The sequence below is a fragment of the Sylvia atricapilla genome, chromosome 3 (genome assembly GCF_009819655.1).
Source record: "Sylvia atricapilla isolate bSylAtr1 chromosome 3, bSylAtr1.pri, whole genome shotgun sequence".
Classification (NCBI taxonomy): Eukaryota; Metazoa; Chordata; class Aves; order Passeriformes; family Sylviidae; genus Sylvia; species Sylvia atricapilla.
Genome location: NC_089142.1, coordinates 108090923 through 108116896, shown reverse-complemented (window position 1 = coordinate 108116896; position 25974 = coordinate 108090923). Strand labels below are relative to the sequence as shown.

At 44.8% G+C, this 25974-nt stretch overlaps 1 protein-coding gene across 1 annotated transcript; it reads right to left on the bottom strand.

Moving 5' to 3' along the window:
- Positions 1 to 220: 220 nt before the first annotated feature.
- On the bottom strand, positions 221 to 22131 carry HAO1 (hydroxyacid oxidase 1). The gene is made up of 8 exons (XM_066316546.1): positions 21947 to 22131; positions 15520 to 15671; positions 8824 to 9079; positions 5797 to 5972; positions 5228 to 5319; positions 2534 to 2692; positions 2213 to 2282; positions 221 to 1833 (listed from the first exon to the last, which is right to left on the bottom strand). Exons 1-8 carry the CDS (start codon positions 22081 to 22083, stop codon positions 1763 to 1765), a joined length of 1113 nt encoding a protein of 370 aa, XP_066172643.1. The 5' UTR covers positions 22084 to 22131; the 3' UTR covers positions 221 to 1762.
- Between the last annotated feature and the right edge of the window lie 3843 nt (positions 22132 to 25974).

The following is a 25974-nucleotide window of genomic DNA, read 5'->3' as shown; positions in this document are numbered from 1 at the left end:
TGTTTCAGAACGTTCCTCAAATCTGGCTGGGGCAAAGACAGGAAACTGCATCTTCTGAGCTTTAGAAATAGATCTTAAACATGTAAACATAAGATATTATGCCCCTGTCTTTTAAGTAACATTTATATTATCTCAAATAAACAGTCTTGCCGAAGTTAGTCTGTAATTGACATCTGACACAGTCCACATTGCAACAGATAAGTGCAGTAAACAGCAGAAATTATGCTTCTCTGTGCTCTGAGAAACATTCATATTTCCTTGCACAGATAAACTTTATTTTGTTGCTACGCAACTCTCACACAACAGACCACGTTCTGCAGTAAATAAGAGTACAAATTTTACAACTGGAGGGCAGGCATGTGGCCTTTTGGGTTTTCTCCCCATTTCAAGTTCCAGCCCCAGCTTTAGTTCACATTATAATATTCCATCATTTCATTACAAAGCTGCCTCTAAAGCTCAGTAAGGGATATTTCAAACTGAGCAAAGCAGGAGAGTCAGAATGCATGAGGCTGATGGGAAACAAATGGTGGAGCTGGTGATGTCAGTGAAACCAAGAAATTGAGGGGTTTCTCTCTTTTTTTAGTCTTTTTTAAAAATGAACCTTAAATTTTCACAGTAAAATATTCAAAACCTTTGTGGCATCCCCCTGCTCCCTGTAAAACTGTCATAACTGCAAGGGCAGTGAGAGAGGTGAAGAGCCGTCCTTGGTTTTACCCAAGATGAGGACAGTATAGTCTTACCTTTTTTGTTCTTTACAGTTGCAAAATTTCTCCTGAATTCAGGATATTTGGATTGTTTAGAGAATAGAGGCACAGATCCTGTGTGTCTCTGCATCCTCACCATAAGCAGAGTGAAGAACACTAAGTTTATCTGACTTAAATGTTTGCATGGAAACTCAATAGAGCCACTAGGCTCTTCCCTAGCCATGGGTTAATGCCTCAATTATTCACGTTTCCCTTTTCAACATGGCTGCAAATTCTACAAACTCTCCCAGGTAGTGTCAGCCTGCCCTTGCCACTGTTAGCAAATCAATCCAGGTGAAAAATGTGACTTGGAGCTCCAGGTGGATGCAGCTAGCACAGTTTGGGCTGCAGGGATTTGCATTAGCCAACGATCTGACATACATCCAATGCACGCACATAAAAGCTGTCTGATTGCAGAGTGGCATGTGCCCCTTCAACAGCTGAATTTCCCCAGTTTTCCCCAATTTTGCTTTGCTCTTTGGTTCCTGACAATGAAGAATCCTCTGGGCTCCTACAGCATACGTGCCACAAGCCCAGATGCTTATAAAGTCACTGGGGAAAGGACACTCTGTTCATAAAAAGCAAGATTTAATCTCTAGAATCTGCAGTCTGGTTTCTCTAAACAGTGAACAAGAAGCATCTTTTGCATTTTAAATTTCAGCATTTCTGTTTGCTATCAAAACATTTCTGTTTATAGTTTCACTTTAACAGCTAAATTACTCCCAGGCATGGAAATTAATTGTCAGCATTTGTTGCAAAACACATTGAAGCTTCTATGCTGGTCTAGTGTAAAGGCTCATCTCTAATCACACCTCCCAGTGTAACAGCTTTCCTTAAGAGCCTGAGAGATTTGGAAACACCTGTAAAATTTGCTTTGAGTTCTTTCTTCAGCAAGTGATCTCCTACAGAGCAGAGTGTGTTCCCTCAGTCAGGATTGGAGGAGGAGGCCCACAGAGGGAATGCAGTTGGATTTTGTCTGGAAGCACAACAGGCAATGCACAAGGCAAGAGTCTTCAGACCTAAATCTTGGAAAATAATCCTTGATGTCTTCGGATCAGTGTCCTGCCAATTTCTTCTACTCTCCGGCATCCTGGAGGAGAAGTTGCAGATCAGTTCAAGCCCCTGATTTCCCAACCCACTTTAAGCCTTTTCTTTTTCTGCCTCATAAAAATCTACATTCTGTCAGATGAAATCCACCCCTTAGCAACCAAAGATTTATCACTACTTTTCAATGGATTTATGGCTCTCCTTATGAAAAAAAGGAACAAACCCAAAATAATGTTTTCACCTAATTTACTCAGTTGCCCATTTATAAGGCAGGGATAACAAGTCTTTTCCCCATTTACTCAATAGACTAACCTGTTAAGATTGCAAACATTCCCCTCATGCATGTTGCTATAGCAGCTTGCCTGGGGCAAATGAAAGCTCTGAGAAAATGTGATTACGGAGAGGAAATGTTGATGTCCCACCTGTCAGTGCCATTGCCAGGCGAAACTCTTCCTTCAGCATCTGGAGAACTTCTTTTGCTCCTTCTTCTCCCTGGGAGATTAGGAGACAATGTGAACTATTATGTGTACGTATATATGTGTAGGTATAGACATATATACATGTGCTAAGAAAAATTTTCTGCACGAACATAAATACCGAGGTCATAGCAAATTTTAGCAAATAGCAAATCAGAGTATCGGGATGCACAGAGACACATCACAAACACACATATGTGCATCTAATAAGGCTACACAGTGAGTGTAGGGATCTAAAGTCATGCATTTGAGCTTATCCTCACTTACCTGATAAGCCAATCCCCAGAGGACAGGTCTCCCAATGAACACAGCTTTGGCACCAAGAGCCAATGCCTTGAGAACATCCGTGCCTTTTCTTACACCACCGTCCAGGAAGACCTCCACCTTCCCCTCCACAGCCTCCACGATTTCAGGCAAGACATCAATCTAAAAGAGAGAAACCAGGAACACACCTTGGCAGCTCCTGAAACTCTTACTTATTTTCTGAGCTAATTCTTCCACATAGGATGCAAGCTTTACAGCAGCTTAATGAGCAGTTGCATGCCTAAATTATACCCAAATAAAAGAGCTTTGTCTTGAGAACCAGCAGCAACTTTGCAGGGTAGAAGGTACATGCAGTGGTCAAATACATTTGGAGAGTCACATAAACAGGTCAAGGATCAGCAGGGTCTCACAGAATGTCCATCTGACTCTGTGACATATCTGACACAAGCCAGTATCTGATTCTTATGCAAAATACATGAAACAGCCGCACTAAGGAAGCCTTTTGGTGGTGTTACCTCCCAAACTTCCAGTCTTCACTAGTTTGGAGATGAAATTGAATCAGCTCACTTTTTAAATAATCATCTTTGCTTCCCTGTTTAAATTTCCCATTCATTTATGCTGAGAGCCAGCTCAGGGGCCCAGAGGCAGGCTCTGTAGCTGTAGACAGGGAGTGAGAGAAGCACATGCCTGAAGGAACTTAGAGTTGGCTGAAAATTTTAAATTAATGTATTTTCCCTTTTGAAAATGCATCTAATTACTGGAACGACTATAGAGAAAAACTTCTTAATATAAGAAAAAAATAACTTTCCTCTAAATTTTGAGCAAGGTGGGAAATAATTTCTTTTAATGCACGTATATATGCTCCTTTCACTCAGCTCATCCCCTTTCTCAACTTATCCCCTACACCAATGATACAAGGAGGGAAAGTATTTTTACTGTTCTCAAGTTACAACTAAGTAACCAGGGAATCAAGTAATTCCTCTTGCCATGCAAGAGGTCCCAGAGAAAGGATGAGCCTCCTGAATTCAAGCCTGGAGCATTAATTACGAGGCAACTTTTCCTATAAAGTCACCTAAATAGTTCCTATTCATGAAAATCAGGAAAGGAACCCCATCAGAAGCCAAGTATTAAGGAGACTGGAAACAGTGTATGGAAGGAAGACAAAAGACACACAAATTCATGTCTTTCAAATACGGATGTAATTAATTTCCTTTCTAATGGATAAAAATTTACTAGAAGATGAGGGGGAAAAACTTGAAAGTGCAGTTTGTTTTTAGATTTGGATTAAAATTTTCTTGACGTTTGGCACTTGCTGTGATTTCCCCCTCCCTTTGGTTTTGCTCTCTTGCCAGACATATTTTGGATCTATTTCCATATCCAGAGACCACTTTCTACATCCTGACAAACTGTACCAACATTAAAGTGCTCTAATAACTAAAGCATGATGCAAACCATAATTAAAACATAGATTTCCTCCATGCGTAACTAGACACTAGAAATATTGACCAGCTTAGGTTCAGCTCACAATCTGAAACCCCACGAAATTGAAGCAAATTATTATGTTTCTAAATCAGAACCATTTAACATGATCTGATACAGATACATTATAAAAACAGCATTCTTAAGTGTTGTTCTTTGTACCATAAATCCAGGGAACACATCAGCTTTAGCAGTTCTCCTCTGTCCTGTGGTGTGGCAAAGGAGTAACTCCTAACAAGGAGTTTGCAAATTTCTCTTCTGCTGCAGCTGTCAAAAAATTAATTTGTATTTCTTGAGCTCTCACGGGTTCCTCAAAATTATGTTTTTAACAACCTTATACATTGCTGCTGTTGGATTACCCCACACGCAGGCTTGCCCAACAGTTTTAAATACCCTCAATGAAACTGGGGAACACCTTCCCTGGAGGTGACAAGAGGACCTCTTCCCCTCTCCCTTCAGGGAACCATCACAGAAAACAGGTTTTTCATTGAGAACATATTGGAAATACTCAGAGAGGCACAACTGGGCTTTGATTCTCCTCTCTTTCATTCTCTTTCTATTTGTGCAGCTTTCCCACACCAAATGAAGCAAGATGAGTGATGACTGGAATTTTGGGGTTTTTCCTTCATCCTGAACACATACTTTTTCATTTTCCTTTACTTTTTTTATTTTTTGCCGACTGAGAAATTCTCAAATCCCTTTCACCTTTGGAAAAGTCACGGGGTAGCACGACAAGGAAAAGGAAAAAGGAAAAACTGTAATTTAACCACTCTCTCCCTTTTCCAAAGGTGAAAATACTTGAAAGGAGAAAAATGGAGAGTTTCATTCTGCCTTTAGCTGTTTCTTAACTGCAATTTTTCAGAAGCCTCCAAAGAATATTAAAAGAGGAAAAACAACCCTAATACAACCTTCAGTGTGCTGCAAATGGCAATGAGGGGTTTTCATAAAAGAATGAGAAAGAAGAAATGAAAGAGGAGAGTGGAAAAAAAAATTCTGAAAGATTTTCCGATTTGATCTACCAAGGAAAGGCTGTGTCTAACTCAGAGTATGATGTGACATACATAGAGAAGGGGAGACAGGTTATTACTTGTGGCTTAGGGCATGGTACACTTATTCCAGGTTTTTCCTCCTGCTTCCATGTGTTCAGAGAAAGCAAATAAGAAGCCAAAAGGCAGAGAAAATTAGAGATTACTGGAGCATATTGGCATCAGTACTCACAGTAGCAGGGACCCCATCAAGCTGTCGTGCTCCGTGATTTGACACGAGGATCCCGTTTACCCCAATCTTTACAGCTTCTTTGGCATCATCAGCTAGGAAAAACCCAGACAGGATGTGTCTTTCCATAAGTGGGAGCTTGTAGACACCACAATCAGGGAATCACTAAGAAAACCGTTGTCAGCTAATGCAAAGCCCCCTTAGGGCTTCAGCCTTCAAGAGCCTCACCTCAACACAAAAAGGTTTCATCTTTAAGAAATAAGACCAGAAAAGTAGTTTGAAGTGGTGGAGCAGAACATTTTATCCTTTTGGATCAGCAGCTACTTTGGTAGCTAGCCTTTATTTTCTCTGTTTTGTTCCAGAACTCATCAGTAAGAAATTCTTTTGCTGAATGATTTTGTCCACTGCAAAATTATTGGCACGATCATATTAATGGCGGTGTTGGTGACAACACCAGGCACTTATTTAAGCAGCTGCTTCCACAACCACCTTCACTGGTGGGTTCCTAACGCTGCAGGAGGAAGTGACAGTCCTTCCCTTGCCCTCCCCCAGGCAGCAGCAGAGCTACACACCCCTGAGGATCCCTTTCAGCACGATGGGCAGTGAGGTCAGCCCCCGAAGCCACTTGATGTCCTCCCAGCTGATGGTGGCATCGATGGCCTCAGCAACATACACAGCCAGCCCGCTGTCTCTTCCAAAGTCTTTCCCTGAGGAAAATGCCAGGTCACTGCTGGAGAAGTTTTTTAATCTAAAGTGACAGAAGACACAGAAAAACAGTCTGAGGGAGATTCGCTGTAGCCACGCTTGGTCCCAAATGCCAACATTCAGTATACCTGAGTTAAAGCTTTGCTGCACTGCAGGGCAGGAGCAAAACCAGCTGTTCCCAGCATGTCAGATCCCAATCCTCAGTGAGCCAGAACCTTTGGCTGACAAAGTATTTGATAACCAACATAAGCACTGGATCTTTAATGTCCCTTGTAATCAAAGCCTTTCTATCTTTCTGTGATGGTTTTGTGATAACATTGGGGCAAGTTTCTCTGGCCCAAGGTAACAGTCTTACTTTAGCAAAAGAAATATGGTTGGATTTTGTTGTTTTTCAAATCCAGGGAATTCAGCTATGATAGGAATAGGGGATCAGGGAGGTGGAGGGGAGAAGGAGGAAATGAAGTTTTCTTAAGCTCCATGAAATAGGTGGATGTGCATGAAGCCCTGCAAAGACTTCAGAATTTTCATCTCTCTAATAAGGCCAACAGCCAGCCTGTTTACCCTGTGTCCCTTTTGCACATTCCTTGTAAAATGTAGGGAAGAAAAGAAGTTCATGTGAAAGCATTAGCTGTTATTTGGGTTTTTCAGCAACAAAATCTCACAGGTTTTAGCACATCCATGTCCCAGTTGTCCTGCTCTTCTGAAACTATGTCCTGTTCCACATTGGGCTATTTAATACTCACATTTCACATTTTGGGAAGTGCGTGAGTGTTTTTGCATGGAACCTGGCTGGTTTCACTGCTGATTTCATGCCTGCAACAAGCAGCATTTCACATGGCTTTTCTGTTCAGCTCCAGGCCCAGAAGCAAACGAGAAAGGAGCGAGCTCTCAGCGAGATCCAGCTTTTCAGCTGTTGGTTTGTGGAGGGTGGGGTGCCCAGAGAAAAACAGAACCATGGATAAGATTATATAAATAACTGTTGTTTTTCTTGGCCTGGAAAATGCAGATCAACACTTGGATGAATGTTGCCTTACATACATCTCAGAGCACAATGGCACCTTGTTGTTGCTTTGAAACTTTGTTGAAAACCCGAAGCCAAGAAAAAGTTATCACATAAATGAGCAGAGCCCCGCGCTACGAGAGTTTCACCGCGGCCTCTGCAACAAAGCGCTGCCCAAGCGGCGCTCGGGAATCTGCAGTGATTAATTGGAACCTTGAAGGATTACTCCAATTTCACATGATTTCACAGGGTTCACTCGAAACCTTGTTATATTTGGGCAGGTAGGGTCAAAGTGCTTCAGAAACACTCTCCTGCTTTCCTCAAATGTCTTTGGGTTATTGGACATTCAAGAACTCCTCAACCCCAGGCCTTAAAATTCTACTGCCCAAAAAAATAAGTTATTTAAATAAGTGTTTAATTTTATTTTTTAGAATAAAAGGTCAGTGTATATTGAAAATGTGTCAAACACAGATCTCTAGCACGATTACAACCTGGGACATACAGATACCATGTGGTACATTTTCATGTTAGATGTGTTAGAGCTTTTTTTGCTTTCTAGTGCTTTCCTCCTAAAGCTGTACTTCAACACAGAAATCAGGGCAGAGTTCAGTTTGCTCTATCAACTTTCGTCTCTTAGCTGCAAGCACAAGTGCATAGGGGAGAGCCAACACCCCAAGTTCTGGAGGGATTTTTGCCAGTGAGGCAGAGAATCAGATTCACTGCAGAACCCCATGGCTTAGCTTCCTTTTGAACAGTATGGAAATTAAGAAAAACCTCTAGATGTGATTCTTGCTAAGTAGATGTTACATACAATGTGTGTATATCAGAACAGAACAGTCTTTGGAGACATAGGACAATTCAATTCCATTGATAATATTCAAAACTAGCTTTCACCCAGAACTGACCTCAAACTTTATCTGCTTCAAAATACATTAAGCTGTCTTTTTTCTTTCTCACTGTCTCTCAATTTTTGAGTTCATTTTCATGCTTTAAATAATTCTAACATGTGCCACGGTAGACTGTGGTTGTTACCAAGACTTACATGCAAGAACCTCGCAAGATTTTTAGCTTCAGGTGCTGGATATCTCATCAAGTAAATATTCTTCCATCCAGTTCTTGACTGCTAGAACTGTGCCAGCAATTCAGCATCTGTTTATCAGGGGGTTCCCTAGAGCCTATCAACTCATATTTACAGGAGATCAGGCAAATCAGCCTTAAACACCATTGTAAGGTTAAAATTCTGGTTTAACTCTGTTAAAATTGAAGGCTTCATTGGCCCTCCTCCTGAGGAGGAACTAGAATTAGTGCTGAAGTCAATCATGATGCCAGAAATTCTGAGACACAAAATGTCCCAAAACACACTTTGGGGTAAAAATTGCCCTCATGGAGAATTTAGGAACACTAATATGCACATGTTTCTGTATTTGAGTAAAAGAAGGGTTGAAGTTGCTCCAAAAGGGGCTCTGCAGTCAGTAGCAATATGGCCCTGGATTCAGAGCAGTGTCATAGGACAACAGAGAAGGAACCATAACATCCTTTGGAAGGGAGTTTTGGCCCACAAAGTCCAGGCCCCTTTCAGAACCCAGCCGTTTCTGCTGCTGGATCCCAGCTCAACATCAGAGCAAGTCACTCTGGGCTGTGCCCAGCTGAGGTTTGAAGACAGCCAAGAGCACATTGCCACATGCATAAAGAAATGCTCCATATTTCTTCCTTCAGCAGCCTGCAGCCTCTCATTGCCCAGAACAGCTTCTTAGGCAGTGCACGAACAGCCAGGAAAACTGAGTTGTGACCCAAAGCAGATCCCAACCCGAGGCACAGCTCCACAGAACTAGTGCCCAGGACACAGTTCTCCCCCAGCAGCCCTGGCACAGTCCCACCCCGGCAGCAGAGGTACCTGAGGTGCGGGGGCAGCTGGAACTTGTTGCGCACGTCGGCGACGCGCCGGCCCAGGTAGGGGGTGTCCACGGTGACAAAGATCCCTCTGTAGCCGGCACTCTCTGCGCGCCTCACCAGCGACTCCGTCACCGCCTGGTCCTTGTACACGTACAGCTGCAGCCAGCGAAGGCCGGCCGGGGCTGCCTCAGCCACCTCCTCGATGGAGGAGGTGGCCCAGGAGCTCAGCATCATCCCTGTCCCCACGGCCTGGCAGGCTGGAGGAACACAAAGTGAGATTCTCTAAGGAGGAGCGTTAAAATAATCCATTTAAGGCTTCCGGTTTCTTGAATGTTGCCACGTTTTGCCTCCCAAAAATCACCCTCCGCACTGCCAACCCAAGCTGCACCAGCTAACCTCATACAGATATGTTCTTATGAATCTACCACTTATTCTTTTTTATTTGGAGTAATCTGTCACTTATTGTAAAATAAAGGAAAACATGCTATAAAACTCAAAAATATTATAGAAAGCCTTGTTTTCCTTGGTCTACCACAGTATGCATATTTTTAATGTAAACGGACCTCTGTTTCAAGACGTCATCCCCAGTCCATGGAGGAATTAAAAAGTGGTCTTTATGACAACATTTTATTAAATAAGGATTACAAACCTCTTGGAGTGGAAACTTATGAGCAGCTTATTCAAACAAATTGGTTACACCCTCTCAGGGCCACCAGCTAGTTTTCCCTCACTGCAAATACAGCGGCAATCACCCAAACCTCTCTAGTCTGTAACCATTCTGTTCCTCTCCTAAATGACTGGACAGAGTTCCCTCTATATCGGGAATGCACGGGAGGGTTGCAAACCCGGGAATTGCAAAACCCTCGCATCAGAGAAGGGAGAAATGTAAATGTTCAATCTGTCTTTAGGTATCTATCTTTTTTGCATTTCTTCCCAAGTCTACCCCTACAGCCCTATGGTTGCAAAAGCAAAAATGTAGTTAGAAACTGCACAATAAAACATTTTTGGTGAAGAGAAGATATAAATCATGGTGTATTACCATATCCTTTCAATTTAGCTGCATGTGTAGCAACAGAGAAAATAGTGCTTTTCTCTTATTTAAGACTAGGTTTAAGCAGTTTGGTTCAATGAGAGTTCAGCCATTCCAAACAGGGTTATGGCATTTTCATGCAAGCATGCTCACAAAATTCCCCTTGTCTCTCCTGTAAAGTTCACAGCTCTCTGGTGAAGCACCAGCTCAACACACATAGTTTAGATCTCTCAGGCAAATCCAAAGTTCACAGACAACATTTTTCAAAGCCTTATAAATTTCCAGTTCCAGTTTTGGTTGATTTGTGCTTGATCTTGATCATTTTAAAGCTTATTTGGCAAATTTCTAGACTTCTAAAACCATGAAATACAGAGGTCTGAAGTGCTGCCAGGTTTGGTTGGGGTTTTTTCCTACCTCAAATAAGATTTCTCTAAAAATACATTCCCCCTTCTCACACATTTAGCTGCAGTCGAAGAAAACAGAAGCAACTCATTTCCTCTAACAACCGTATTTTACACTTCACTTTTTGGGTGCTGCAAATTATTTATTATTTCAAATCAGTCCTACAGCCATATTCCCACAGGATGCTCTTGCGGCAATATGTGACATTTGCCAGAGTCTAAGCATGAGATGTTTCTGTAAACCAGCCTTTCCTCATGCCATTTCATGACTGCTTTAAGTTGTTTGGTTTTTATGGGTGTTTTTTTTCATCTTTTAATCCTGAGCACTGCCTAAAGGGCACCCGCACCCTTGTACACCCTGCAGGCTCCTGTTGGGCTCCTTGACAGAGCAGAGAGCACAGCAGTAGCCACACACAGGCAGCTGGGAACCTCCATGGAATCACAGAATAGTAAAGAATTTCTTCTTCATCTCTAATCCAAACCTGCCCTCTGGCAGCTTGAAGCCATTCACTCTTGGGGAGCTCAACTGAAGTAATTTACGTAGCAACAAATGGGACAGGACGCACTTGGGAGCTCTAGTGAGGAACAGAGCAGTGACCTTTTTTAGCCTTTTTTTTATCCTGAAGCCTCAGAGCATCCTCCCCCCAGCTGATGGGGCATCACTTCCTTACGTGGTTTGGGAAGGGTAGGGATTTGTCCCCGTGGGCAGCTCAGAGGAAGAATACTTCAGGGAGGGCACTGGAGAGGAGCCCAGTTCAAGCTTGCAGATTTTGTTGGGGTTACCTTGTATGGGAATGGGAACTCGCTTTTTTGCTCTAGCTGGGCAAATTCCCATCATTTCCCTTTTAGGGGTATCTCCAAAGCTCAGCAGTCAGACTGCCCCACTGCAGGCATTTTTCCCAGAATCCACCAGTGAATCCACTGTCCCCAAGCTAAGGGCCAGAGGACATTCCTTGGGATCAGCACGATGTCCTTTTGGCACAGCGGTATTTCTCAGGAGCAACAGCCGTGTTCCTGGAGCCGCATCTCCCAAGAAACGGAGTTGTTTTAAGAACTTCACGTTACTCTCTTGACAAACCACACTTGGCTGAGAGATCTCTGTCAGCCTCTCCTCCCTCAGCCCTTACAAAACCCTGCGTGCGAGCCGTGCCTGCCATCCTCTCGTTGACACAACACGTTCTGTCAGCTGTGCAGGAAGGCTGGAGGGGAAGGCAGACATGGCCAAAACGGATCTGGGATCTGTCTGGCATGCCAGGCTGCCTGGGTGCACTTGCAGCACAAAGTCTCCCGGCCTTGCCACTCTTGGGGGCAATCCAGGCCAGGTCAGCCCAGGCCATGTTGTCCCATGTAAATATTGTCCTCTCCCTGACTCTGGATTGATATCCACTTTCATATCTCAAAATTAACCTCATCATCTGATTACCACATAGGTAACAGGTGGGTACAAAGTCCCGCTGTTTGCACTGCGGCTGAGTGCAAAATGTAATAAATGGCCAAATCCCTCCTTCCCAGTCACAAACATGGGCACGAGAACCCCAGACTTCAGTGCTCAGCAGCAGCATACAGATAAAAAGCACAGTAGCAGCCTGTTAAGAGCCATCTCTAGTGGGAATGACAGAGCTGCCAGAAACTCAGTTAAAACAGGCATAAAAACCAGCTTTCCAGTCAACACTCCTGTTCTCCATTTGGCAAAGCAAACGGTGCAGTCACATCACAGGTGATGGTGAAATCCTTCCCGCTTCAGCAGCAGCCTGGAGAAGGCTTTGAGTGCAGCTGCAGAGGGCAAACACAAAAACTTCAGCCCTTGAGCAACTGTCAGTGGCAGATCTCAAAAGACCTGGCCAAGAAAACAGTCGGCTTCTCGGCCTGATTTTCAGCCGTTCATGGAGAGGCCAGGCACTGCAATGCTGCTGTGGGGTGCAAACGCAGCAATTTAAACTACCCAGTAAGTGCGATATGGAATAAGCAGGAATATAAACACAAATCTCAATAAGACAGTGCTACAAATCTGTTTCTAATCAATTAATGTTGCAAAAAACTGCTATTTCTTGCTGAGCAGCTGGATGGTGCACAAGATTTTGAATCAGTGTACTTGAGATGGGTCCTGTGGACCGCGTTGGTTTGCAAGCACAGCATGAAGTCAGAGTGGCAAATGAATGCCTCGGCATGGAGGAACAGTCAATCTGCTGATGGACAAGCAAGAAAAAAAAAGATCCCATAGAATCAGAAGGGTTCTGTTAAAAACTGTTTAGAGAATAACCTTTTGCTCTTTAGTGGCTAAGATTATTCATCAAATTTGGCAAATATTTTAAGTTAAAGAGGTTGAAATTGGAGTGGGAAGGATGAGAAAAAAACACCTAAGTCAAAATGTCATGTGTTGATCTTTTCAAAATGGAAATGTTTTCTCCTGAGCTGACACTTTTGTTTCAAAACAGAACTATAGCTAAAAGCATTAGCCAGTAGGAAAATGAAATAAAAAATTATGTTTTGGATCAAATGAAACATTTCAGTTAATCCAAAACAATTTTCCTCCCAATTTTTCAGTTTCTACTGAACAGAAAATCCATTCTTTGGAAAATTGCCATACACTGAAGAGCTACAGCTAAAATGCCAGGGAATATACTTAAAGGAAGACCTAGAAAAACTGGGGCAACTGCCAAGGTGACTGAAATTGTTTCAAAGACAAGAGAGCTTTCTCTGTAAGGAAGGACTCCTGCTACATTCAGATCAGTCAGAGAAAACTGAGGAGCAGCCTTATTACAGCCAGCATAGACTTTTTAAAAAGTTAATTATTTTAAAGTCTAGCTAAGAGGAGTAAATCCAACACCTGGATTTGAGGCTGTGCCAAGGTTTGACCATGGCTGCAGTTTACTCTGCCCAGAGTGGGGTCACTCAGCCTTAGGAATAACTTACATGGTGTTGGCCAGCCTTGTCACCAGCAACTCTTAAAATGACAATTGGATGTTTTTCCTAGGAAAGATTCTTTACTCATGCAAAAGAACTGCCTGTGAAGGGGTGTTTCAGGTGAGCTGCCCTGTTCTGGGAAGGTGCACACTCCTCTCCACCAGCTCGGTTGCTATAGGAGAGCATCCCTTAGGAAAGAGCAGCCCCCAAAACCCTGACAAGCCACAGAGCAAGAATTTGTGTGGGCAGGGAGTTCTAAGGGACACCACGACATGCCCTTGTCCCTAGAGGGGACATCTACCCTACACCACGTGGGCAAACCTGACGGGAGATGCTGTCACTCCAGGAAATTCCTCAAGCATTGTTCTCAACACACCAGGAGTTCAGGGAAGGAGCTGTCATTGCTCTCTTCACCCTCTTCACCATCCTGCTCTGCAGGGCAGCCTGGTGTGCACCCGTGTTATCTCGTGGGGTTCAAGGCCAGCCAGGCAGACTCGTGCCACACAGGGAGGCTCCTCTGGGAGCTGCTCTGCCCCAGCACAAGCCAGGGCCCTGGAAGGGAAGGGGCAGGACTCAGGCCATGATGTCAAAGAAAGAAAACAAGGATCATGGCCACGGCAGAGGCACCACCTCATACAGCGCTTCCTGCATACCTGAGGCAAAAAAAGCCAGGCTTATGGAGTGAGCACACCAGGCTTTGCAGAAGCCATGGGACTACGGATCAGACTTCCTTGGCTTGTGCAAGCCAGTGCAGCTGAAGGAGAAGCTAAATTAAAGCAATCAACAGTTTGCTCACTTAAACTCTGTGCTACCTCTGGAACAGATGAGAAGTTGGATGCAGCAAACCCCCTGATCCCGAGTGTCCCAAGTTTAAGCCAAATGTGTATTTTACAGCTAATTCCTGTCATCTTAGAAGGTCAAACCAAAAGCTTGGCACTGAGTGCCCCCCTCCACCTCTAACAGCACAAAACCAAAGCCATTTTTTTTTCTACCCCACATGCCAGTGCAATACAGAGGGTGTGATTTTAATACTGCCCTCCTTTGAAAGCAATAAAAAATTCACCAGCAACAATGGATAAATTTACTGGATCACACATTCCAACTGGGGCCAGTACACTGAGCTGTCCCAGCTTGAAAGCCCAGGAACATTAAATGCAATAATCATGTGCTAAAGTTTGAAAATGTGGTACTCAGCCCTATTGAACCACTCAACTTTGCGTGTCACAGTGGATTTATGCCTTAAAACATGGCCAGGCTGCAGCATCAGTGGGAATTTTTGCTAAGAAACCTCCTGAATTTTGTGTTTCAAATCTCGCTCTCACCATTGTATTAATATGTTTGCATTTAATGTGTCAGGGTTTCCTCCGTGCACAACCTGGCCCAGAACCAACCCGCAGGAGCTGCCGGAGGATGGGACAGCCCCGAGGCCCCGCCGCCCTTCCCAAACCCATCCGAGGGGCTGGGGCGCCATCGCGTGGAGTGCGCCGGCCGCTACAAACTGGGGACACGGCGTCGGCTCCCTAATAAAGCTCTTGGGAAGGGGAAAAACGCGGCCCCAAACCGCGTGTCAAATTGGAGAGGTGTGTTTTTCAGGGATAACGCTGGAGCTGTGCTGTAGCCCACCCCCGCGCACATCACACCATGAGAACTGAGAGCAGCTCCCGCTGCCGGGCTGAGAATTCAACTCACTTCACACCGGTATCTGCTGCATTGGGCATGGAAACGCTGTTAGACGAATAACCCAACCATGCGCAGGATTATTTTTTAAAAAGTATCACCATTTAGATTTTGTACCCTTTTCCTTTCAGCACTGGAGCACTGAAATGCAGAGCACACCCCTCTTCCTCAGATCTGGTGCCATTCTGCAGCTGGAGTTGAAGGAGGAGGTGACACTTCCCCATCTGAATTCCGGTTAATATCCTTTTAAACTGCAGCCTCTGTGTTGGCAACATCTTCGTGCAGCTTCTAGCCCAGAGGGGCCCTTATCTCACTGGCACTCTGGGGTGCTCTCAAAGAGCTCTCTTCAAAGCAAAGACTTTTCCCAGGCAAAAAGAGGCCGCAGAATTTCTAGAGTCAATTCTCTAATAGGAAGAGTGTTGCTGCGACAATGTTTAGATTACACAGAATGTATAGGTAGGTAGATAGAGGTTTTCAATTTTATATGCAACAAATTATTCCCCTCTTGCACCCTTCATTTCCCCCCTCCCCCGCAGTTCATGGAGAGAGAAACCACACTCAGGCGAGTGAAACGCTAAAACACCAACAGGGGCATCAGCCCCGTTACCCCGCAGGAGCTGGCTGGGCTGCCCCGGCAGCGGGCACAGCCCTGCCCTGTCCTTCCCCAGCCCGTGGCAGAGCTCACCTCTGGCGGTGGCGGTCTCTCCGTGGGGGTGAGCCATGCGCTGCATGGCGGTGGCGGCCACGCACACGGGCACGGTGACTCTCTGCCCCAGGACAGAGGTGGACAGGTCCATCACCGACACGTCCCGGAGCACCCGGGGGTACAGCTTCCACCTGGCACACACACAAATAAACTGAATTGCAAACGGAATCTACAGCTCCCAACGGGCAAGAGTAGGTTTTCCTGCTGTCACAGAATCCCACTGTGTCGCCCAGAGCTGCAGCAAAACCCCTGCAGGGCACAAAGCGTGGAGGAAGCGGGCAAGAAGGGACCAAGGAGCGGAAAGGGGAAAGAGGCAAAGACCTCTATAACGTTATTGGCTGGTGTTGTCTGAAAGGGAAAACAGGAGCAAACGTTGTAAAACAAAGAGGTTCAAGGTGAGTCTCTGGCCCCTATGAAAGCCTCGGGGCAGAACGAGGTGCCAGATGCTGTGTGCAAATGGGAGAAGTCATCAGCCACCCTCAGTTATCCATCCCTTCGATGGACTAGGGAACCAAGAGACACAGGATTTTTGGATAACACAAGCCTGACCTGCATGCTTGGGACTCCCTTTTCCAAACCAGGGCAAACTGAACCACACTTAACCTAAAATTACAATTTACTGCAGCCAGGCTGGACACCACATGTCTACACACCCAGAAATTTACCTTTTTTTTTTTTTTTTTTTTCGGCCCCACACAAAATAGCATCACAAGATCAAGGTCCCTATTATGGGGTCAACTAGACACCATATAACATCCAAAGTTTCATAAGGAGAGTTGCATTCCTGGGGATAGCTGTGCCATGGGACTTTTCCCCATCAACCAGGTGTTGTCACAGCACTGCCACCACTAGAAGCCACAAGAGGGGGTGCAACACCTGGGGCTGGCCAAAGCCTCCCCGCAAGCCCCAACCTTTCAGAGACCTCCCTCCCTCCCAAAGGGCTCCCATGGCTCCTGAACTGTAATTACAGAGAAGAATTTAAAATGTATGGTCTAATATTGCTGAACTTGAGCAACTGCTCAGCACCAGAATGCTCGAGACTGAAAATATTATAATTACCAGCATGGAGAGAGAACCGGAGCTACTGCTACCCTCCGACAGAGAGCAGGGGAGAGCTTGAGCTTGTGTACTAAAATGGCAATTGAGGAGGAAAAAAGACAAAATCTGTTTTATTGAAAGATCAACAGACGTTTCCCCAAAAAGCCTGGGGCAGACCCACCTTTCTGGAAGCTTGGAGCTTGGGGCCATGCCAGCTCTCCAGGCAGTGCTCCCCAGGGAGGAGAAGGACAGTTATGATGCTTGGAAGGAGATGTGTGGCTGTGGAAGTCAGCTGTGCTGCTCGGTGCCAAGACACACAAGGCAGGAACATCTCCTCACATCTGTTTTCATGCCATTGTAACAGTTTGTTATTTCTCAGGGGAGGATGGGCTGAGGGTGGGACAAAGAAAACATGATTTCTTTCTCTCCCTTTTTGCCTAATCCTCACTCTGAAGGCTTCCACTCTGCTCTGCAGGATCTTTTCCCAGCAAGAAAGGAAACAAAAAATCCCTTTACAACCTTGCTCATTTATACAGCCAAACCCAAATCATAGAGAATGTGAAGCATCTTCCTCTTCCCCAGGCTCCTGGTTTCTCTAACCTGCCGAATTGTTACCTGTCACTGCCACCTCACAGCCAGCCTGTGAAGGTCTGTCCTAAGGTACAACATCGCTGTGGTGTTTTTAGCTGGGAAGAGAAACAGGAGGAGCCAAAATCCTCCCAGCAATGCATGCAAGAAAAATGATGCAATCCCAAGCAGAGATCCCTTACATCCTGTGCACCAACATCCACAGCAGTGTATGTGCTCCTCATCCAGAACTGACTGGTCCCAAGAAACACCAAACAGGTTCACTACCTGAGTATTATCCTCCTTTAATAAAACCTGATCTTGCTTTGGAAACTCAGATGTTTCCAGCTCTGAGTTTGACAGATACTTCAAACCAGGCATTGTCTGGACAGGGAAATGCCCTTAACAACAGCAAGGAAACCTCACAGGTGGCATTTCACAGTCACCAGGACATGTATTCATTTGGCTGCCACACTGCACCTGCTTCCTCCAAGTCATTCAGTGAAACATTTCCTGCATTTTTTGGATAAAAAACTTGTGGGTTTGTTTTGTTTTGTTTTAATTCATCATCTCCTCATCACCCACATCTTTTCCCAGCCAAGTCCACACTCGTGTGCTGCAATCAGCAACTGAGAGAGAATGCATCCTTCTTCCCAGCTGGAAGCAGGAGATGCCACAGTGGGGAAGGCAGCAAGCACTCCAGATTTAGGCAACTTCAGCTAAAAGCTGTTTTGAAGAAAGGATTAAAGGGAATGAAGGGGGATTAATCTTTCGGGTTTTTTTCTTTTTCCTCCACGGTCCAAAAAATTTCTGATTGCAAATTACCTTGTAGTGGGGTAAACGGGAAGCAGTGGCTGCTTTCAGCCAGGAGAAACATTGAAATTTTCAAACTGCACCGTATTTTCAAGCAGCTCCTCTTGTCCCTCTCCTGAGTTGTCCCAAATCCCCTCATGCTGCAGGGCAAGAAGCACATTTGGGAAAAGCCACACTGCTCAGGCCAAGCCTGCATCATAAACCCAACCCAGTTTGCTGCCCTTCTCTCTCCTACAGTTCACTTCCTCTCAGAAGGAGCAGGGGCTGCTGTTGAGCCAGGCTAAGCAATAGATGCTTTAGATGCTCTTCCTTGGGGAAAATTATCTTCCCCCAGCATGTCTTGCCATCCACACTCTTTTCCTGGTGCACTGGTAATCCAAGGCGAAAGACGTCACAACATAACTGAATTATTATTCCAAGCATTCCTTTCCTTTGTTCCCCCTAAGTTCCCCCACTTGAGTGACCCAGTCCCACTCCCAGCCTTGCTTTTTTAACCAATGTTTAGATTACTGCTGTGGCCATTCTAATGCCCTTCATTGCCATAAGGTAACACCACGTTTGCAAAAAGCCTGCACTGATGCTGGCACTGCTGAAGCAGCAGCTGCTGTTCCTTGCACACGACAGAACAAGGCAGCTTCTCCAAAGGCCGCTAGGAATTCCGTGGCAGAGCAGATTAGCAGGAGTCTGCTCCTCCACACACCAACCTCCCCCTTCCTTGGCATGCTGAGAGGGGACACTCCAGATCGATTTCCTGAATGCCATCGAGCTGAAGGCGTTCTGACCTTGTCACAAAAATCTCTTCTCCATTCAGGCCCCTCGCTTCTGTGAAAACGCGGGAGGGGATCTCAGCTCCAGATGGGTCTGGGAGGACACTCAACATTCCAGGATGCAGAGCAAACCCGGGGTGAAGGCAGGCAGACACCACAGGGAATGACATATACTCTGCCACCCCAAATCATCCTTTCTGGCCTTAATGCCTCACTTCTGCCAGGGCCATTTAAGAACTATGAATAAGAAATACTTATCTGGCCTCAGCCGGAACAGAACTGATGTCAACATCGGAGTGCTCATTCTTCCCAGAACTGGGAGCTGGGGGAGAGTTGCTGTACCTGGTGTTAAACTCACCTTAAAACACTGTCCTCGTGGAGCCAATTTGTATTCTGGTATCTGATCACACAAAGTACCTCAAGGGCAAAAGGCCGAGGTATTAATTTTATAATCCAATGAGAACGAATTGTGCTGCTCCAAAAATTGCATGGAGCATTCCAAAGATACTGCAGCAACCAACAACACAACCATTCATTAGGGTTAGTTCTTACTAACAATAGTAATATTAGTCCTTAATAAGATCTATTTATTTCTACAGAAATGAAACCATTTATTTTGTTTGCCAAAATAAAAATAAAGAACTCACAGATGAACCCAGGTCTGGTTTTCCACCCTCACACCTCACCGGAATAATCCTGCACCATAAAGCTACAGGCTAACAATTCCTGCTTCTGGTTCAATTCTGTGCTTTCTCTTCCATTTAAACTTATAAATATAAATATTTAATAAACTGCAAACTTTAAAAATCAGACTGAACCCTGCAACTAAGCTTCTGACAGGGGAAAGCAATGGGAAATGAAGCTGAACATACTCCTGTCTTTCACAAAATTATCTGACTTGGTGATCTTGGTGCCTCAGGGGTGTAAAGTCCATCTGACTTTATATTTACCTACAAGCTGCAGTCAGGAACAGGCAGAAACATCAGGACTATGTGAGGGTCAGTGTGAGCAGCACTTCTCCATCTGTAACAGCTGGGCCATGCTTCTCCCAACAGCATCCAAGGGAAAAAGAAAAGTGTTTCAAAGTCCCTTGTGTCGAATAGGTCTCATAAACCAAAATATTATGAAGACTTTATAGCAGGTTCTACCTTTTAGAGATGTATTCCCAGGAAGCCATTGCAAACATGGTCTAAGGGCTGTTAATGGCAGCATCCCACGTGCTGAGAAAATGGGATCTTGTTTTATTTCAGATAAATATAATGGGAGAGAGAGCAAAGACAGAAACACCTCCCAGCCCCTTCATCCCCACACTGCTGAGGGGCAGGGACACCAAATGAGGGACTTCCAGCTGTACCAAATGTCACTGATTTCTTTTAATGTCTCAGGCCATTCAAGGCACTGCTAATGAACATCTCCTTCTGTCCCAGGCTGCCTGCAAACACCACAGTTTTGAACATCTAAAACTGGAGGGCTTTACTGAAAATCTGACAGAAGAGTCAGGAAAGAAGAGGTAAGCCTGAACCCCACAGGCAACCAGCCCCACGTAAGGAGGTCTCTCATCAGAGGAACCCATCCCTGTGGTGGGAAACAGCTTCAGAGCAGAGCTGCCCTTACCTCCCTGCCAACACCCAGCTCTGCTGATGCCAGCACAGCAAGGGATGTGACCAGCTATGTGTTAGGCTGTCTCTGGCAGCTTTAATCCCCCCTCATGAGGATCAGCTTCAGCAGTTACAAGTAAAACGTTCACCGCTCCTGTGGTTTATTGCCTGCAAGTGCTTCCTTGGAGTGTCCTTTCCTTAATGTCTCATTTTGGTTTTATGAAGGCAAGTAACATCAGAGCATCTGGAAGCATTAAAAAGGTACAATAAAAATCAGGTGAGCCCTACTCCATCCCCTCCTGCTCCTATTCACTCCTCAGGGCAATCTTTTGGCTTGTGTTTGAGCAGGGATATTTCTGTGATGGCAGCTTCTGCATGGAGCTAGGAGGTCTGGAATAAGCAGTGGAAGAGAGTTGTCTTCTTTTGACATTATAAAGCTTTTCCATGTGTGGCATTAAAATTAAGGTTCTGGGCCCTTTGAGATCCTGCTAAATGTGTTGTCACAGAGTTTTCTACAACCTTCAACTTGCATCAGATTTCCAGCTGAACAGCTCACAGCCTATGGAAAAGCAACTGAAGCAGTGAGTAGGACTGCAGAAAACAAAGCAGGGAGGGAGAACGATTAAGGATAAACCAGGAAAATCATGGTTTGGTTTGTTAGACTGAAAGGAACTAAAGTCAAACACTTCGCAAAGATAAGAGCAGGGGGTTAAACATCTGCACCAACACAGCCCCTGAAGGAAGGAGATGTCAGCAGCTGTTTGAGCAGCTTGACTGGGCTCAGCTGGGCTGAGGGGAGCAGCCTCCAGCTGCCTCCTTGCTTCTGCCCTGCTCAGGGACATTTGGGAGTAGGGAACCAACTGATGTGATGCCAATTGTGACACTTCCACTGAATCCCACAGCAAGTGCCCACTGACTTTGTGCTGACCTTCTCCTTCTGAGGCTATGGATGACCCGAGCTCAGGTTTTGACAACATTTCAGGGGGTGAGTCTAAGTCAAACCTGGTTTAGAACAGTTGCCAGCATTTACAGTATCTCCTAGTGAAGGGCTGACCTCCTGCTGGAAACCCCTGAGCACAGCTGGGCCACCCAGGACTGAGCCCTGGCTTTCCCAGCTCACCCCAGAGCTGGGAAATACAACTCCTTCCTGCAGGGCCCAGCACCTCTCATCTGGGAAGGCCACGGAACTAACTCAGTTTAGGGAAACAGGAAAAGGCAACACTGACTAAGGACCTAAAAAGTACAACCCCACCCCAAGAACCCTTTGCTGGCACTATAACCCCAAATGTAGAAATTGCAGTTTCATTAGCTTATTAAAGATCGGAGCTGAAGGACTCTGGAGAGAATTCTGTTAACAAAAGAACCCCAAAGCAGGCAAAGCTAAAAAGGTGCTAATGGATTTAGGGACTGCTTTTTGACAGAAAACGTTAGGTGGAGGAGTGAAAGGGGAGAGGGAGTGGTCCTGAAAAAGCAGTTGAGGTATTTTTTTTTCTAAAATAGAAAGAAGTTGCAGAAAAGTTGAGTTTGGTTCACAAAGAAAAATCTAAAATTGCACTGGATTTCTCAATAAAGCAGAACTTACACCCCCCTGCCTCCCACCCCAACTTTCAATCATCCTCCTACCTGGAAAACGCTGCAACATTATCCGCCAGTGTTTCCTGGTCATCCGCCCCAGATCGGTAATAATCGTACACGGCTTTGGGCAGAAAGGTTTTAGCATACTCCTCAAAATCTGCAATGCACACTGGCTTGCCAGACATGTTTGCAGATCTCACTGGGTTAGTTTATTCCCACTTCTCACTCTTTTAAACTCTGGAATTTTGCCTGTAAATCATTAATATGTGACCTCATCAGGATTCGATTTATTTACATTCCCCCCCCCCCAAAAAAAAAAAAAAATAAATAGACCAATTTCTCGTGTAATATTGGACTTCATCTTTTAGTTCATATGGTCAAGGCCAACCTAGAAAATAACAGAATAAAATATGGCAAAAAGAGAGAAAATGAGTAAGCAAAGAAAGAAATATGTAGTTAAACCTCCAGTATCAGGAATGTACATTCCCCTCAGTCATCCTAAATATCCAGGAGACTGAAAGCAGAATGAGTTTGCTCACACCCAAAAAGCAAAATCTTGATTTAGATGATTGCTAAAAGCAGGTCCCAGCCTGCACATTTAGAGTAACACCTAACACAGGTGAGATTGCAGTTATTTCCATTAGAATCCTGGATTGCAGATACCCAGCTGCCAGACATCCTTGGGCAAACAGCTCCTGATTTTCAGGTAATCCCATCTCCACAACCCAGAGGGCTCTCGTTATTCTTAATATGTTAAGGAGTCAGACGCACTCACTGGCTGGGAATAAAATCATCTTATCAGAGACCACCCTCAGCCAAAGTGTAATAGACTCAGTTACTATTTCTTGATTTCTTCTTGTTTAAATTTTAAAAAATATGCAGTTTGCAACAGGTTTACAGTAACTGTTTGACAGGGAAATTAAGAGTATATCACATGTATATAATTCAGTTTTTCAGCTGCAGACTGCACATTAATATCAATTTGCACACAATTACACCACGAGGCATTTGTTGCATACCGGTGTCAGAAATGCAGAAATGCAATTCAAATGCAAACTGCCCTAACCTTGGATTTTTGCTACGCTTGCAGCAAAAAATTGGGGACATGTTTGCTTGTGTTTATTTAAAGTTTGCATCATCTGTTGATGCAAACATCTGATCACATTTTTATCATCTCCAGGATAAAAACAGGTACTTATCCTGGAGCATGCGACAGAAAGTGCTGCATGATAGCTGAACATGTGCAGCTGAACTCAACATTAATGAATTCAAAAGGTTTTTACGTTGGGAAGTTGCAAAAATTTCTGGAGGTAACCATAGTGTTGCACCACTGTTCCCCTCTCCTCATTCTATAATGTCTGTATCTTCAAAACGCTTCCCACCTTGATATTTCTTTTTCCACTTAGATGCTTCTCTGCCACAAGATATTGGTGATTTACTTCAACTGCCATCATTTGCCACTCGGGCTGCAAGTTCCTCCTCCGTCCCCCATTGTGAAGTTCCTCAGGTGCCACCCTTTATGGATCCTGCCACATGTGCCAGTCACACCCAAAGCCCCTCTGGGACTACTGAATTCCTGCTGTAATGCAGACAACACACCTTGGGAAGCTCCACAGAACTCAGGGGTCCAACTGGAACCAGAGCCTCCAGCAGGATCCATCACTTCCCATGCTGGCCAGCTGCTGAGCTGGGGTGAGGTGGAAGATGCTAGTATCAGCACAAGGGAAGCAAAACTAAGGAAAAGGTGAAATTTAATGCCAGGTGTTCCCCATCACATCTGACACCAGCACACTCAGCTTCCCTCCAAGTAATTGGCTCCTCATTTTAATGAATCTCTCTGGATAAGATTTGCTCTGGCTGCTTAATGAGGCATCAGCTACCTAACCTTTAACCCTGGAGCCACAGAACAGCATTTTGACTGAACAGAAAAGAGTTTTCCTGAGCAACCACACAAACCTCACTGCCACAGCCGATGTCAAAAAACCCAACAGAGTCAGGGTAGTGTGAATATCCCCTCCCACATCTCCTGCTTCTCCCTTATTCCTTTAGCAGGAGCTACAGACAGAGAATGGGGTCACACCTGGAGCTCAGCTGAACCAGGCTCTGCAAAAGAAACTTCTCACTGTGGTTCAAAAAGGTCAATCACAAATTGCGGCTGAAAAACCCCACAGAGGGTTATTGAACAGTCACAGCTTGTGGATTAGAAAGCACTACTTGCAAAAGCCAAAACTACTTCAGGGAAAAACCACAACATGCTTGTTCTGATGCCTGTTACTTGCTAGAAAGGGAGACCTTGGACAGCATTCCAATCTGGACCTGTGTCCTTCTGCAGGATCATAGAGACAACATCAACAGTCTCCTGTAAGCACACAAAAACCTCTGCAGGGCAAAGATGACCCAGCTGGGACTTTCTCCCTTCAGTTAACCGCAGTAAAGATTAACTGAAATTAACTGCAGCATAGAATTCAAATATTTTAATGTTCAAGCCATTGCCTATTTCTCAAGCCCAAAGCTGTTTTATCAAGTACCTTACACAAATAAAACAGTTATTTTGGCTTCCCAATTCCCCACAAACAACTACTCCAAATAAAGTAATAAAATATCTGTTTTCTAGAGTGTTTTTGGACAGCATGTCACATCACTCAAAGCTGAATCAATTAATTTTGTCCCCTCCAAGTGGGCCATAAGAACCAACAGAAAATCTTTGTGGGGTTTTTCCCCCAGCAGCCATCTGGAAACTCCACTGTGGGAGTCAAAGCTGACAGATGCTGCAGGGATGAGGACAGTTCCTCGGTCATTCAGCAGTGAGCATGTGGCTGGAACAGGCCCTGGACATCTATTTTGGGAACTCAGCTGGGAAGTCAGGAGACTGCTGAGATGGCAGAAGAGTGGAGCATTGAGCAGAGGACTGATTCTCCTGGGAGAGGCTGGATGGTTCTGAGCACAATGAAACCAATCCAGGGCAGAGTTACAGAGATCTGAGTGTTACTTTTGTCTCTGCAACCACAACAGCAAAGACCTAAAAAGTGCCCTTATCAAGGGTGATCTTTTAATTTCCTGATGTGTGACTGACACTTGGAATGGCAAGAGGCACTGGCCAAGCCTGTGCAGAAAAATCCATGGTGTGCAGGTTCCACTCCCACACTCCCCTGGAATCCAGACTAACAGATGTAAAAGTCTGAAGTACCAGGAAGTTCCAAGTAATTCTACTGAGCCATAAAAAACAACCTTTCCATATAAAATGGAAATCTAAACGAAAAATATTAAGATAATTACATCCCCATTTGTTCCGTATGTTTAAATATGGAGCTTTCCTTTCTCCTCAGGAAAGATAAAGTGAAAGTAAAGGCAGAGAGTTTCAGGTGTTTTTCTAATGGGAGAGGAACAAAGATGTTTGGTTAAAAATAAGTAATCACCACAGTGCTCAATGGAGTAAAACAATGTACTCCCCAGTAGGGAAGGGAATGACAGCACACACTATTGGGCAGCTGCATTCCCAGAGCTGGGACTTACTACCGGTCCAGTTCCAGAGAGAAAATCAAGTTTTTCTACCACTTTATTTCAGTCACCAGAGAGTATCTTCAATATTTCCTCTACAAAACTAGAGCTTGGATTTGTCAGATTGCTTGAACCTGATCAAAACCTGCTCCAATTTTGCCTGTAGTATTCCATGTGCTGTTTTCATGGAGAAAATCTCATGTTCTCACATCACAAAAGAGAACAAGCAGCTGATGAAACAACAAACAAAAACTGCTCACAAGGCTTCATTTGATACCATTCCAGATTCTACTTTGCATTCAGAAATTAACCCAGTGGAAAAGAAGAAAACCAAAGTGAGTGACAAATGGCCCAGGCCCTGTAGCTGCTCCTTTCACAGGGAGAGGCAGCTCTGGTAACTCACCTGAGCAGAATGAATCCAGGTGCAGATCCAGCGGCTGCTCACATCATCCAAGCAGGTCGCGGGGATGGTTCCTGGCAGTCCCTTCTCCCTCTGGCACAGCTGCCCCCACAGCCTATTCCTCCAGCACAGCCTGGAATGTGAACCACAACCTGAGGATGGCTTATTTATGTCTGTA

Coding starts and splice junctions, on each gene's coding strand:
- HAO1 (XM_066316546.1), bottom strand. CDS start 22,083: ATGTCTGGCAAGCCAGTGTGCATTGCAGATTTTGAGGAGTATGCTAAA. Junction 2,693..5,227: donor TTGATGGGGTCCCTGCTACT/GTGAGTACTGAT, acceptor TCTCTCTTTTAG/ATTGATGTCTTGCCTGAAAT. Junction 1,834..2,212: donor CCTGGCAATGGCACTGACAG/GTGGGACATCAA, acceptor CTTCTCCTCCAG/GATGCCGGAGAGTAGAAGAA.